We start from the raw sequence: 14,589 nt of genomic DNA, 5'->3' as shown, positions 1-14,589 counted from the left end.
TGTACAAATGCGCCTTACACAATTGATATGTGTATGGATTGTGATAAGCGTTGTATGAGCCCCTAATAAAATGATTTTTTAAAAAAGAAATAGATTAACTATAGACCTGAAAAAAAAAGGGGGGGGGGAAAGTACCTCGTCTGACTGAATTTTGACTGTCTAGAAAATGATGGTTTCAGAGGGAGTGGCCAAAGCTGCAGAGTCCGTTTGAGGAGGATAAAATGCTGACGCTTGGTCTTCGGTGCAACTCCCAGCTCTCGACGTGTAGTGACAGTGCGACTTTGGACAAATGAATCCCTCTGTATCTCTGTATCCTTCAGTAAAGAACATCGTTATTAAAAGTTGGTCCAAAATGCCTGGTACACAATGAACTAAGAAAACCAGAAGCCACTGCCAGTGGGTACTCAACTGTGAAGGAATGTGGCATGGGACTTGTCAACTAGGATTCCAGACGGGGTTCCCTGGGGGAATGCACTCGTCAGTAGTTTGCCTTTGGGCTGTGGAGGGCTGCTAGCTGAGAGAGGAGCCGTGGCAGTGGCCTGCTGTGGGCCGTGGCTTGGAAAGTCAAGGAGAGGGATCCAGAGGGGCAGCTGTAAACTCGTATTTGAATCACAATATAAGAGACGAAGCCATTCTCTCTGTTCTCCTAGACTCAGAAAGAAGCACCTTTTTTTTTTTTTTAAACAGGGGGTGTAGGAACCAGGATGGCGCGGTGGTTATATGTTTGGGCTGCTAACCTCAAGGTCATCAGTTTGAAACCACTAGCAGCCACTCGGTGGGCGTAGATGAAGTTTTGTACTTCTGTAAAGAGTGACAGTCTCCGAAACCCACAGGGCAGGTCTACCCTGTCCTATAGGATCCCTGTGAGTCAGCATCGAGTCAATGGCAGTGAGTTTTTAGATGGGTCTACACACTTTAAAGCCAGCAGTCAAAATTGGATACAGCTTTCCTTCTACAATCGTGACTTTCATGATTTCCATTAAGTTGTAGCCATACCTGGGAGCCCATTTCTGAAATGCAGTACGTATGCATTAGTTGCCGCATGTTTGCTGTTCTTCCCAGGTGTGTATGCATGTCTGCTGTTATTACTGTGTCCCTGGAACTGACTCCAGTTTCCCTTCACTCTTTGACGACAGCATTGATCCCTTAGGTCGGTACTGGAAGATGCCCTGAGTTTGAATTACGTTTTATGCTGGGCTGAGTGTGAAACACAAGAGATCCTGCTAGTCTGAACCTGGAATTCCATTAGAAGAGAGCCCACATCTCACAGCTTGGGAACATGGAATGGACAGCAGGCTACTCAGATTTCATATCTCCTCAGCTTCACCCCCTGCCACTCCTCTCCTCACACAACAGTCCAGTCACCAAATTCTTACTATTTCTTCAGTGCCCACGTCCCACGTGCCTTTGTGCCTTTCCACTCCCCACAGGCTCTTCCTGAAAGGGCCGCCCCGCCTCTCTGTCTCATAGACCTCTTTTCAGCCTAGGTGGCCCAGCTCAAGACTTATCCTTCAGAATCTTCTCCGTGAACTCCCTCAATCCCCTCTCTCCGACAGCGTGTTAGACACCCCTCTCTTACTCAGCTCCCCGAAGTACACTCCCTCCTCTGCGAGGCCCCTTTGGAAGCAGAGCCTGTGTCTCCCTCCCGGGCCCTGTGTCCCCAGCATCTCTCACATCACCCGGCACTTGGTTGGCACAGGTGAGCGAAAGTTTTGCTAGAGGAATGAAAACCAAAATGGCCTTTTTGTTTGTCCTTCCTGCAGAAACGATGACCATGGGGTAAGAAGACTGCTCGCGCCAAGGACACAGGAGGACAACCATCTTACAAAGACCTAAGTCACTTTTCCCATCCAACAACACCCGGACGACTGCAGTGACCAAACCCTCAGCTGTGACCGCAGCAATAACGGACTCTTTCCAGAGTTTGGTGAACGTGGACCGTCCCGCCTCCCTTGGGGGAGTTGCCCAAGGTGGTGTGCCGCAAGGAGAAGCCTCTGTCTCGTGACCAAGGACCACGTTTGGACTACGGAAGAAAAACCAACAGATAGAAGGAGAGCACCACGATTCTTAGTGGTGGACTGATAGGAGACCCTGGGAGGGAGGGGACACAGCACCTGCTGGGGCAACAGCTGTTTGCTCTTTGCCAGAATGCCCTGGAAGGACAGAATATCTAAACATCCAGGTGCTAAGTAGGCAGTAGATCAAAATCCACACTGGACTACCTTTGAGCTAATGACTGTTTCTAGAAAATAATTTGACCGCCCAAAGTACTCCTGCTTTCTAAGGAATGCCCCCAAGAGAGTACTAACACAGGCAGGCTGTTCCCCTGTGTCTAGAGGAAGCTCCCAGCAAACTCACTGCCCCCACCCATGTGCACAGCCGAAAGCACTAACTGATCGCCTCCCCCTTTTCCACTCAAGGAGCCCACGGAGTCAGACTCCCCAGCGCCGTGTTCCAGGTAGCCAACAGCTACTTCTTTTTAGCTGGTGTTGGCATTAGAGGGAAAGTCATTTCTCATTCCTGTTAAAAGAGTGCTGCCTCTCAGTGGCACAAGCATTCAGGAGTGTCCTTTCCCATGTACCTTCGACCACTGAGGGAGCAGCCTCAGAATTCGGCCCCTCATTGTGTGGGACAAGGTCACAGAGTGTGAGCGCGAGCATCCCCTGAGCGGAGTCACAGCCTTTGGCCTGAGTGCCTTGGGGGTGTTCCCATATGCAACAGCCCCGAGGCATTGATAGCCTTGGGCTGCACGGGCAGAGGTGTCCTTTTTACTTCTAGACACATGCAGACCCTTGCACAGCACTTGGGGAATGGAAATACCTACAAGAGTGAAGGTCAAGGGCTCTCCCCAGGTATCTCATCCATGACTCAGCCTGCTTCATGGCCATGGCCTCCAGCCCACTGCCAGCCACGCTCCTCGTCGCCATTGCTTCAGCCTCCATCCGAATGAAACCAAAGGCCTCGGCATACCTTGTGGGGAGGAGGGCTGTCACCTGTGGTCCCTCTCTCCCATTAGGGGTACAAGGCACCCCAATCTACACAGTTGTACCACTTGTATAACAAGCGGCAACATATCCCTCTCTGTTTGCTGTCTCCAAAGAAGGATTCAAAGTTGGACACGGGTCCCATTTCCTGGGCAGCTCATTATTTTAATTTGAACTAACATTTTGGTGTGGGGCTGACCAGGTAGAAACATGTTTTCAGGAAGTTCTTGGTTGTCATTGCTGCCTAGCTTTGCCTGGCTTAAGAACCCCTACCCCTATCTGATGTCTGATCTAAAAAAGATGATACCTTTGGTTGTGTGAGGGCAGTGCTGTTATACTCAAGTGTCATGCATCCCCCGCCCTGCCTATTACACATCTTCTCTGATTAGCTTCAACCATGGCGATCCAAAGGGACTCCAGGGTCCTACCAATGGCTGATGACGTAAATGAGTAGTTACCTTTCTTTGCTCAGATGTCTCCTCACCCTCCCCACTCACACATCCATCACCACATCAATGGGTAGAACCAAAGCATGAAGGGCTAGTGCTGACAGGACAGTCAGTGGAAAAATTGTCTCTAGAGCCAGGCAGATGAGCCCAGAAGGATGGTCCCAGAGAAGCCAAACCGACCCCAGTCGATAACGGGCAGCCACCCCCGATAAACCGTGACATATTCTTGGCAATGGAAGGCAGGCAAGAGATCCTGGGGCAGCTGTGCCTATTTTTCCCCACCCCAGGATCATCCTGCCCAGGAAGCTAGCAGGCCTGGGGTTCTAACCAATTGTGTATGCTACTGGCTAAGAGGCCTGTCTCCATGGCAGGCAGGCGACTCGTCAGTCTAGCTGTGGCCACAGGCTGGTTATAAATTGAACTCCCTGAGCCCATCTGCAACTCTGACTCTTGTATTCTGTTTGGTTTCCCTTTAGTTTCCTAGTAAATGTTCCTTTGGAAAAAGTCTATCTTTGTCTCATTGACGTTGCGGGGGAAGAGATTCGCCATCCTTTTTAGGACAGAGAAGAAAATGTAAGCACCTTGGGAAAATGGAAATGACAGTGGAAAGAGACCTCAGAGAAAACTGGTGCCTAGAGATGGAGACAGACTGGGGCGTCTTCCCACCCACTGGGCACTGATGCTCAGCATTTCTCTGTAGGAGGTCTTCCTGGGCTGTGTGTTGTTGACAAAGCATCTCCCACAGCAGCGAACCAGACACATTCAGCAGGCAGAGTGGGGTCTGGAAATACACTGTGGCTGTGGCGTGAATGGAGAGATTTGGGAGGGAAAAGGAACAGTGTCTACAATGTGTATGTTTCCAAAATGCTCTGACAATCATGACTGAAAATGGTCTGATTTAGAGTTCATGACTATCCATATATCTATGTCACTTTTGTGTGTTAGGCCAAGTCGACTAGAGAAACAAATCCAGTGACACGAGGATGTGCGTAAGAAAACGCTTTATATGAGGAAGTAATTGTACATCAAGGAAACAGCCCAACCCAGTCCAACTAAGGTCCATAGGCCCAATACTAGTCCATAAGTCCCTCTTCAGACTCACGCAGCCACATGCGAAGATGCAGAATGCAGGGAGATCACAGGCCAGTGGGTGCAAAGTCATGTGGATCCAAAGGCGATGGCAGGAAGGTGAGGGCAGAGAGTGAAGGGGTGGTTTCCAGGACTCCCCTTATGAGAAGGCCATGCCCACCAGGAGGCACCATCAGGCTGTGACCTGATTGACAGGTTGAATACCACCCCCATGCTTTTATACATCTTCAAATTGACATGAAATCATGCAATGGCCACATCATGTGAAGAGGAGGAAAAGGTACACTCTCCCCATTACTCCAAGTCATCTGACAAAAGATGGAGATGGAAAATACATTCCTGTCCTCATGACTGTTCTATCCTGAGGGTGGGTGCTATAGTTACATATTGCTCTATACCAAACCCTACAACCCTTGCTGTAGTTTTAAGTAATAATGTAGTATCTCGTTTCATTCTGAGTTGGCTGGGGTTAAGTAGGTACTTGGTTTCTCCTCCAGTCATAGGGCCCCCGTGGCTGGATCCTCTGAGCGCCCCACTGGGGGAGATGGCACCTTCACTCACAAGTCTCTTGGCCTGGGTGGTCTGAGTTTCCTCACAACATGGAGGTCACCAGGTGGTCAAACCCCAGACTAAATCTTACACAGTGAAGGGCTCGCTCCAGAGCAAACATCTCAAGGAGCCCCGGTAGATGGTGCAAAGTTCTTGTAGGTCACCTCTGAAGTATCACAGTTATTTCTGCCACAAGCTCAGAGCAAGTCACAGGTCCTTTCAAAAAGGCCGAATTCAAGTAGAAGAGATGACATCAGAATAGAGTATCAATCAGAAGGTGTGGCTTTATCGAGGAGACAGTGTGGACGGGGGTGGGGTGGGAGAAGTCTGAAGACTTCTTAGAGAGGTGGCACTCTAAATGCACATTTAGTGCTTAACATGCCTGGTGAGGGGTGGAGCAAGGTGGGTAAGAGGATTAGAGAAGGGTGGGGAGGGCTACCCATGAACAGTTACACAGCATACCCTGGAGAACAGCACCTGGTTTTATGATTATGATTGATACGGAGCTTACGATGTCGTGAGAAACCCTGGAGAAGAAAACATGATTCTCATTTTGCTAACAGCTCAACAGCTTGAGTTGCATGTCTGCCTCATCTCTGCACCAAGGTGGAGGTGAAAACAATAGTCCCATGCTTAAGAATACACTTAGAAAAATATTAAGTAGAGATCAACCTGTCCTTTTTCTCAAACTTTCACTTTAGAAGGAATCGTTGCAGCTGATGGAGAGGGGCTGGGGCCTTTACCAAATCTAGTATGAATGATGGCAGCGCTTTCTCAGGGACCCCCTGACACTCAGATGGCCACAGTGCCTTCTTCAGTCTGTCCCTCCCTCTCTTAAAGTCATTCTGACGTGTTGAATAGTCAGGTTCCAATCCACTGCCCTTGGCCCCACCCTGACCTCCTCCTCCCGCCACTGTGAGGGAATCTTCCAAACCATCTTCGAGAAAGTCATTAGGTGAACTGAGGAGCGTGAACATGGATGTGCATCCGGCCACAAACTGCCGGTGGCTGCAACCTGTACTTCGATCCTGGGAGTTGTGTAGCTGCCCGTAGGGACCACTTCACTCTAGGCCACTGGGGTGGTGGCGGACAGAAGGGAGTGGACAGTCATTGTAAATATTCAACCTGGGAATTTCTAGCCTCTGGAACTGCCACCTGCACTCAAGCCTGAACGAATGGCTTCCCCTGAGACTTGCTATCCCTTCAAGATCCCTACGAAGTGCTTTCCCTTTCCTGTCAGGGTCCCTGGTTAAGCTGGTTGCTGGCATGGAGTACAACCAGAGGCCCGAGTGGCCAGTGGGCCCCTTTGAGAGTCGGGTTTTCTCTCTGACAGGATCTTCTGAGTCTTCTTCCTCTAACCCTAGTCCTAATCCCTGAAATGACAGGGTCACAGAAAAGGGACAGCCCTGCCATAAACTCAGAAAGCCAAATTCACTGCCATTGACTCCATGCTGACTCGTGGTAGCCTCAGAGAACAGGGTAGAACTGCCCCTGGGGGTTTCTGAAGCTGACTACCGGAGTAGAAAGCCTTGTCTTTCTCCTGGGGAGCAGCTAGCTTTCTAACTGCGGACCTTTGGAACTCGACTGAGAGCTTATTGGGTCTTCTGGCTCCAGCCAAGCTCACGGGCTCTTTCAATCAAGCAGCAAATACAAAATATGACCCAACTTCATGGCCAAGACTTTTTCCCCTGGATGGACACTGTTAATGTAACAATGGTCCAGGCTGTCCTGGACCAAGCAAGCCCCCTTAGGGAAAGGGGGTGTCTTGGCCATCATATACAAAAGGAAGTATGCTAGTCCCTTAATTAGACAGCAGCCCCTTAATCTCAACAACAACAACAACAACAAAGCATTTCAATCAAAGTTAATATTTTTCTAAAATACAAATTTGTTTTATCTTGTTGCCTGCAAAGTTAAGTGTTACACTATCTTGAATAACACCGATGGCCTTTGAAAGAATTGCATTTATGTAAAATCAACAGGAAGACCTTTACACTTTCCCTTACACTGTTTTCCACCCTGAAAATGAGCGTCACCGAGCCAGTGGCATTTATGGGTGACATATAGCTGGCCCTGGGGGTTTGCAGGGTGCAGCTGCCTGCTGCTGGGTGGATCCCTTGGCTCTTCCTAGTTCTGCTAACATCTGCCAGCCTTCTGCGTGGCTGCTCCTTGACTCCTGGGCCTGAGGAGACTTTGTCTTGGCCACAACAGCCAGGACAAACCCTCTGGAGCTTCTGAGTCATTAATACCATTTGGGCAACTACTGACACTTGGTTTTGATGTCTCCAAGATCTGAAGGTGCCCTGTCTTACGCTCCAAAAAACCTATCTGCCAGCAGCTGTTTCCCTACGTGAAGTAACATCGGGTCCAGTGTGCTCCTAGGGTTCGCTCTGAGTTGGAAAAGATCAGGCTTAGGAAATCTCAACAGTGAACTCCCGAGTTTCCATGGTGAGGGCAAGCCCTTCTAACCCACTTCTCAACCAACTTTCATCAAGTCAATTCTGACTCATATGGACTCTGCAGGACAGTGTCGAAATGTCCAGGTGGTGCCTGAGGTTGTAAATCGTTAAGGAAGCAGGCGACCTCGTCTCTTATGAAGTGGTAGGTGGGTTTGAACTGGCAGCTTTTCATTTAGCAGCCCAACTGATAACATATCCTCTTAGGAGAAGGCATTTATAAAAACAGAGAAGATCCCCACCGACTTTCAATGCATGGCTCGTGTTGACTCTTGGGAGACAAGGTAAAACAGTAGTTTGGGAGAGACAGATTTCAGGTTTGAAGCTATAATTATGTAGTGGTCCGGGACTGGGAAGGAAGATTAAATAAACTTTTTACCTACCACTTAAACCTATTCTAGTCCATGCTCTCATGACACTGCGTACTAATCATAAAGCGTTTCCTGTCCTCTGATAACCCTACGTAGTGGTGAAGACCAGCTGACCTCTCAAAAATGCAGAAGTACCTCAAGCTGGTTCACCACGGACAGTGATGCGTGGAGACAGGCCTGCTTTACAGTGGGCAGAAGACCCACTGACCACTCTGCAACCTTCCTGGTCCACTCCAGTATTGGAGGGATTCCGCCAGCCTCCTCTTCAGCGGATTTACATTTTTTAACGAGTGATCTGAAATGCATTTGATCTTGATGTCTAATATGAATGAGAAACCAGAACTGGCAGTGGAGGACATTCCATTTTTAATTAAATACCAACCTAAGTTCTCTTAGTACATGCCCAAAGAATTAATCGTAGTCTCCCACATGAGCTGAAGGGAGGGAAGGGAGCAGAAGCAAAGAAGGCTCCCTGGGGGGAGCTCTGATTTATTTGTTTAATTTTAATCACTTTATTGGGAGCCCTTACAGATATCAGAACATTCCATAGCTCAGTCACATCAAACAAGATTGTACAATTGCTACCACAATCAGTTTCAAGACATTTTCTTTTTTTCTTGAACTCCTTGATACCAGCAACCCTTTGCCCCCCTCCCTCTCCCATCATCCCCACTAGGAACCCTTATTCTTTTATGGTGTTGTTTTGTGTTATCTTGCACAATCCAATATATCACATACGATTCTGTTATTCAATCCCATTGAGTGGAATTGTACAATCATCAGTGCTATCAGCTCTCCCTGCCCTTCTCTTCCCATATCCTTAGGGAACCATTACTTCTGTTACTGTTTCGGAAGGGTTATGTATCCTGACTTTCATATGCCAAACGATCTTAACTATACAAATGAACATATGCAAATCTGATATACTTAATAATAAAAAACTAGAGGATAGTTATGTGGTTCATCAGTGTCATACTGCACCCTGGGTTTATCATCCCTTCCATGTGGCCCTTCTGAGAGGGATTGTCCAGTTATCTTACAGGTGGGTTTTTGAGTCTCCATGACATCCATGCCTCTTCACATCAATTTGTTTACTTGTTTTTGAATTTCTGATACCTTTTCCCACTGACACCTCATAATCACACAGGCTGGTGTGCTTCTTCCATGTGGGATTTGTTGCTTCTGAGCTAGATGGCCGCTTGTTTAACTACTAGCCTTTAAGACCCCAGATGCTATATCTTTGAATAACCGGGCACCATCAGCTTTCTTCACCACATTTGCTTATGCACCCATTTTGTCTTCAGCGATCCTGTCAGGAAGATGACTATCATACAGTGCCACATTATTAGAACAAACCATTCTTGTACTGAGATAAGATTTAAGTAGAGGCCCAAAGTTTGAAGGAACTTTTAAACCAAGTAGCTGTAAGATGACAAGGGGAAAGGTTGGTTCACAGGAGTGGGAAAAGACGCAGAGCTGTCTCCTTCCCTGGCCTGCATCTTCAAGGAGCAGCCTGTAATCCCTTTCCCAAGGCTGTGATGGAAATCTTTATCCCTGGAAGCTTATGAATTTGTCCACAGCTCTCAGCTCCCAATAGCATCAAAACAGGAGATTCTGGGACCACCAAAAGCTAGCACCTTCTGGCAAAGCTCACCCACTAGGCCTATAAGTGCCGTTGTTTGCTATGCATATTCTTAGGGCATGATGCTTTACTGATTCCAAAATCTGCCATGCTTGTGCTTCACGCTACACACACACAAAAATTTTTTAAATTCAATCTCCCCTGTCAATTTGGTCAAGAATATTAATCAGATCTATCAGTAGACAGGCAGAGAAGGAAAATGTTAGGGAATACCTTTTTTAGACAGAATGAAGACATTCCCATTGAAATCTGAAGAAGACTACTCAGTCATGGTTAAAAAAAAAAAAAAAAAGATTAAAAAGTGTCTGCCCTCTAGTGAAGAAAGACCTCCAAATAGTCGTTTACACAAAACTGACCCCGTGTGTGGCCTCAGACACTAACCTGAGAAGATGTAAGGTGGTAGTTGACCCTGTGTGTGACCTTGGACACTGACCTGAGAGGATCTAAGGTGGTTCTCTGGCCACCCCAGATTCCCCTTGGCCTTAAGTTCTCGAGCTCTGCTCCCAATGGGCTCAACACTGATAGAACCCCCAAAGGCCTCACTTGGAGGACTGCTCAGTCGGGTAGGTCCTATGCTGGGGTGGGGGTGAAAATAGAGCCTCTCTAAGACCCAGTTCTGCCAGGCATGCTTACCAGCTGGGCACTGGGCCCAGCTAAGAAGGAGCCCTATGAATACCACCCAGTAACATCATGTCATTTCCTGGCCAGAAAGTCATCTCTAGTTTCCATGGGATGTTACTAACCCACATCCTATCTCCCATAATGCCTTTCTAATTAGTCCCCTCTCCCCCTGTCAATGCACCTCGACTGCCAAGCCCTCGCTGTAAACAGGCACTATTTCAGAAGCTCTTGACAGAAATGGGTTTAACAGATCTTGAAGAGACAGGAACTCAGCAGGATCCCCCGGAGACCCACCAACCACACCTGGAACGCCCAGGTGATGACTAGAATCAGTTAGGACCAGACACTGAGCTCCAGGGAAAATGAGTTTATGAGAACACTAACTGCCCAGGTGAGTTTCAAAGGCCAAACCATACAGGTAATGATGAGATGTTTGGGGAGTTCTATGAACTCTGGGAGCTGGTGCACCACAGGGTTTTATTTCAATGAACTTGGCAAGGCTGTGCCCGTGCCCATGGGTGAAAGCTGAGAAGGCAGCTGTCCCTTTCCTAGGGCTTTGAGAAGATAGGTCAACCTCTTTGCCTCAGGTAGGGACCTCCATCTCTGTCAGCCAGACACCTGACATGATTCCAGCAAAACAGGGAGAGTTAAGGAAAATTGACCAGAACTGAGGTGGTGGCTCTGAGTAGATTCAGGTTAAAAGTGAGGAGGGAGAGAAAGTAATGAAGGGGAGGGAGCATCATGGGAATTTTTCACTCCTCTCAAATCATGATGCTCTTGACAAATGGAAAGACTGGTGACTGCAGGGGCAAAGGGACCTTATGACCAGCAGGTAACTGAGGGGTGTATATGACAAGGATTGGAGCTACCACAAGCCCTAATAATGATTGTCCTTTTAGGTTAGTTTTATGGAGCCGTACAGGGAGTTTCTTTCTACTTGACTCCCTATGTTTTAACACAAATTGCTAAAAGTTTTAAAATTACCCACTACCCATAAGAGAAATAGCAATCTGCTCTAATAACCGCTTTCACAAAATCCTCAATCACAGCATTCTTAATATCTGTTTTAATCCCTCCTGCAACGTGCCTATCCCTTTTGATTGCAACCTGAAATAGCAGTTCGTCCCTATTAACTACCACAGACCACCTAATCTCCCCTCACTCCCATCTTCTTCCCTTCCTCGTAATCTTTTGAAAGATGATGACATAAGAGAAGCCAATTAGAAGGTCAGGGGAACAGCACAGCACTGAAAGAAGGAGGCAGTTTGTGGGGCATCTCTCTCCCAGACAAACAATCCGGGTCCTCCAGCTGTTGTTTCATACGTGTGTCTGTGGGTGCTCTTCGCAGGAAATTGAAAGTGCTAGTGTTGTAATGGGCTGCACCAGGGCTCAAACCCTCCAGTCTCTGTGGAAGAGAGTCGAGGCTGTCTCCTCAGGAAAGGTTAAGCCTTAGATACCCCAAAAGGGCACTTTTCCTCTGTCCTGTAGGGTAGGTACTGTGACTCACACTCAACTCGAGGGCAGTGCCTTTGGAGGTTTTCAGAGGCAGGGGCAAGCTCTCGTGTGTCCACAGCATCGGCTAAAGACTGCAATGAAGGCACAGAGCAGTCACTTGTCGGGCTGATTATAAACGACTCAAGCCCCCCCCCCCACACTGCCCCTTAACAAAAAAGTTTCCTAAGGACCCTTGCTCTTGCCTTTCAGCCGACAGAAAGGCCATTACCCGGAAATGTTTACCAATTCTGCACATCAGACTGGCCCCTCTTATTTGGTGTCCCCTTATCTATTCCTGTGAGAGCTCAAAGTGTGGATTTTGACGGTCCTGGCAAGGTTCTTCCTAGACAGACTGAGGGTTCAGGTTTATCTCTTAACTGTCTCTTTGAAAGACAGGAAAGATGAACAGGAAGATGGTTTCCTCCTTGAAATGTAGAGGGATCTCTGGGATTTCATGTGGACTAAAATTTGCTCAAGATTCAGAAAAGATCATTTTTTACAGCCCAGAGGAAACAAGATGGCCCTTGAACTCTGAAAAGCACTTCCCAACCTTCTCTGCCTGCTCAGAGCTGAAGGGAACAGAGTGAGATTCTCAACAGAGGGTGCATATGAGCATCCGCCTCATTTCTCCAAACAGATCCCACAAGGCTCGATGGGGCCACAGGGATGGAGCTCGTCTACCCACTCATATCTAAGGTTCATGACCTTGGAACAGAGGGTCCAGAGGTCATGGTCTGAAAGGATCCTGAAGATTAAAATCACAATAACAAACCCAAACACAGGACAAGGTGCTGTTAGCAAAGTAGATCCATGATGACTTACTGAAGTGAATTAGGAACCCAGAAGAGGAGGGACAAAGAGGGCCTGAGCCAGCAAACGAGGAGGAAGTCAGGAATTTCTGAAGCCTACACAGATAGAGCTCAACTCAAAGCTAGTTGATACAATCAATCATGGTCATCTTCTGGTCATCTTGTGTCATTAAGAAGCAGTATACTGACTTTAAAAACATAAATAAGGTTGAAATCTGTTAGGGCAGATTCTCATTAAAATATTTTAGGTTAAAAACCTGTTTGGGCATTTTCTAGGGGAATAGAATTTTTATTTTTCTCTTAGACACGTATCTATGAAGATTGTCTCATTGTCGAGAAATGATGTCTTTGGTATACAACCTTGCATTTGATGGTTCAGCCTATCACCGGGGTTCAGTATATCTCATACCTACGGGGACAAAAGTCTCAGAAGCACCAAATTTAGGAGAGAACTTCAAAAAGTTCTTGGAAAAAGTCCGTTATCTTTCTATTCCATTTTTTTCAGGAACTTCTTGAAAGCCCTCATAAATCTGATGCTTCTAAGACCTTTGCTTTCATAGGTATATGGGATATGTTGAACATTCAAACCTGTCTAGTTTATTAAGAGTTAGAGGGCACTGAGCCCACCGAAAGGAAGGATTTGGGATCAATGCTAAAATTCATTAAGAAAGTCTCTATAAGGAAACTAAAAAGAAATAAGAGGAAAGAACTAGGAGGCAAAGAGCATTTAATGCTCTAAATGCAGGCATGTACATATGTAAATAGATTTATATATAATGATGGAGAAATAGATCTCTGTGCATATATTAATAGGTTTAGTATTAAGGTAGCAGATGGACATTGAGCCTCCACTCAAGTGCTCCCTCAAAGCAAGAACACTTTGTTCTAATAAACTGGCATCACATGAGCTCACCTTCCTGACACAATTGCTGAAGACAAATAGGCACATAAGCAAATGTGGTGAAGAAAGCTGATGGTGCCCAGCTATCAAAAGATACAGCGTCTGGGGTCTTAAAGGCTTGAAGATAAACAAGCAGCTATCTGTGGGATTATAGAGACCTTTCCCCAGCTTTGTATCCCCCCCAAAATGCCAACTATTAGAGGTGGGAGGTCAGATGCTTAGAGACATCCTACTGTCTGGTCCCACCACAGGTAGGCCCCACTCCCTGCTGTTAAGGACAATGGGCTACTTCTCCCATTAGCTTAGTTGCTGTAGGTGGGGTTTACACCCTACTGATAATGGTCTCTATAATGAGCCAGAGAACAGGTCAAAACAGGCTCAGTAACATCCAAAGTTAGGCTGCCATTCTGAATCTAGGATCCGCCCATCTTGTCACATGTATACCCAAATCCCTCCTCTTTCTATTGCGTGGATACTCCTAGATCACCCTCCTCCCATTACTGTATTAACTATAGCACAACCCTTTCCTGTGACTTATGTCTTCGCCTGTAATTAGGGGACATGTATGTCCCAAGAGAATATAAAAACCTTGGCTAACAATAAATATCTCTCTCTCCACGTGGACCACCAAGTGAGGCTGAGGTGAGCATGCTACCATGACATGTGTCTGACTCCATTATTTCTCTCTCTCTTCTATCTCTCATGCTCTCTATGACTTTACTATAATCTTTACTTATTATCGCTGTACAATGGCACCTTCCGGACCCGTGATGATGTGTTAGGGGCTGGTTAACCCTGACAACCATCTAGTTCAGAAGCAATAAAGCCCACATGGAAGAAGCACGCCAGCCTGTGTGATCATGAGGTGTCAAAAGGATCAGGTACCAGGCATCAAAGAACAAAAAATCATATCATTGTGAATGAGGGGAAGTGCGTAGTGGGGACCTGTATTAGTCTGGGTACTATGGAGAAACAGATCCACAGAAATTCATGTATAAGAGAGAGTTTTATATAAAGGTTAAGTGAGCATCAAGAAAACATCCCAACCCAATGCTGCCCAAACCCACAAGTCCAACATTAACCCATTAACCCATATTGTCCAACACCAATCCACAAAGTCCTCCTCCATTTAACAAAACAGGCTCGAGTGCGTGCCCGGCCGCCGCGCGGGAAGAATGGCGGCCTCGGGGCCCAGTCGGGGCTGGTGTCTGCGCCCCGAGGTGC

General features: G+C 47.0%; 1 protein-coding gene across 1 annotated transcript in view; it reads left to right on the top strand.

Annotated features, from left to right (window-relative positions):
* Positions 1 to 3,940, top strand: part of SYT9 (synaptotagmin 9) — a 164,607-nt gene extending 160,667 nt beyond the window's left edge. Inside the window, exon 6 of the mRNA XM_004716429.3 lies at positions 1,764 to 3,940. Coding sequence (XP_004716486.3) covers positions 1,764 to 1,772 — 9 coding nt within the window. The 3' untranslated portion in view covers positions 1,773 to 3,940. The remainder of the gene's footprint in view (positions 1 to 1,763) is intronic.
* Positions 3,941 to 14,589: the final 10,649 nt, after the last annotated feature.

This window comes from Echinops telfairi, unplaced genomic scaffold (assembly GCF_000313985.2).
Source record: "Echinops telfairi isolate 266 unplaced genomic scaffold, ASM31398v2 ScPeMD7_60;HRSCAF=208, whole genome shotgun sequence".
In the NCBI taxonomy this organism is placed as follows: domain Eukaryota; kingdom Metazoa; phylum Chordata; class Mammalia; order Afrosoricida; family Tenrecidae; genus Echinops; species Echinops telfairi.
This window is presented reverse-complemented; position numbering and strand designations above follow the sequence as displayed.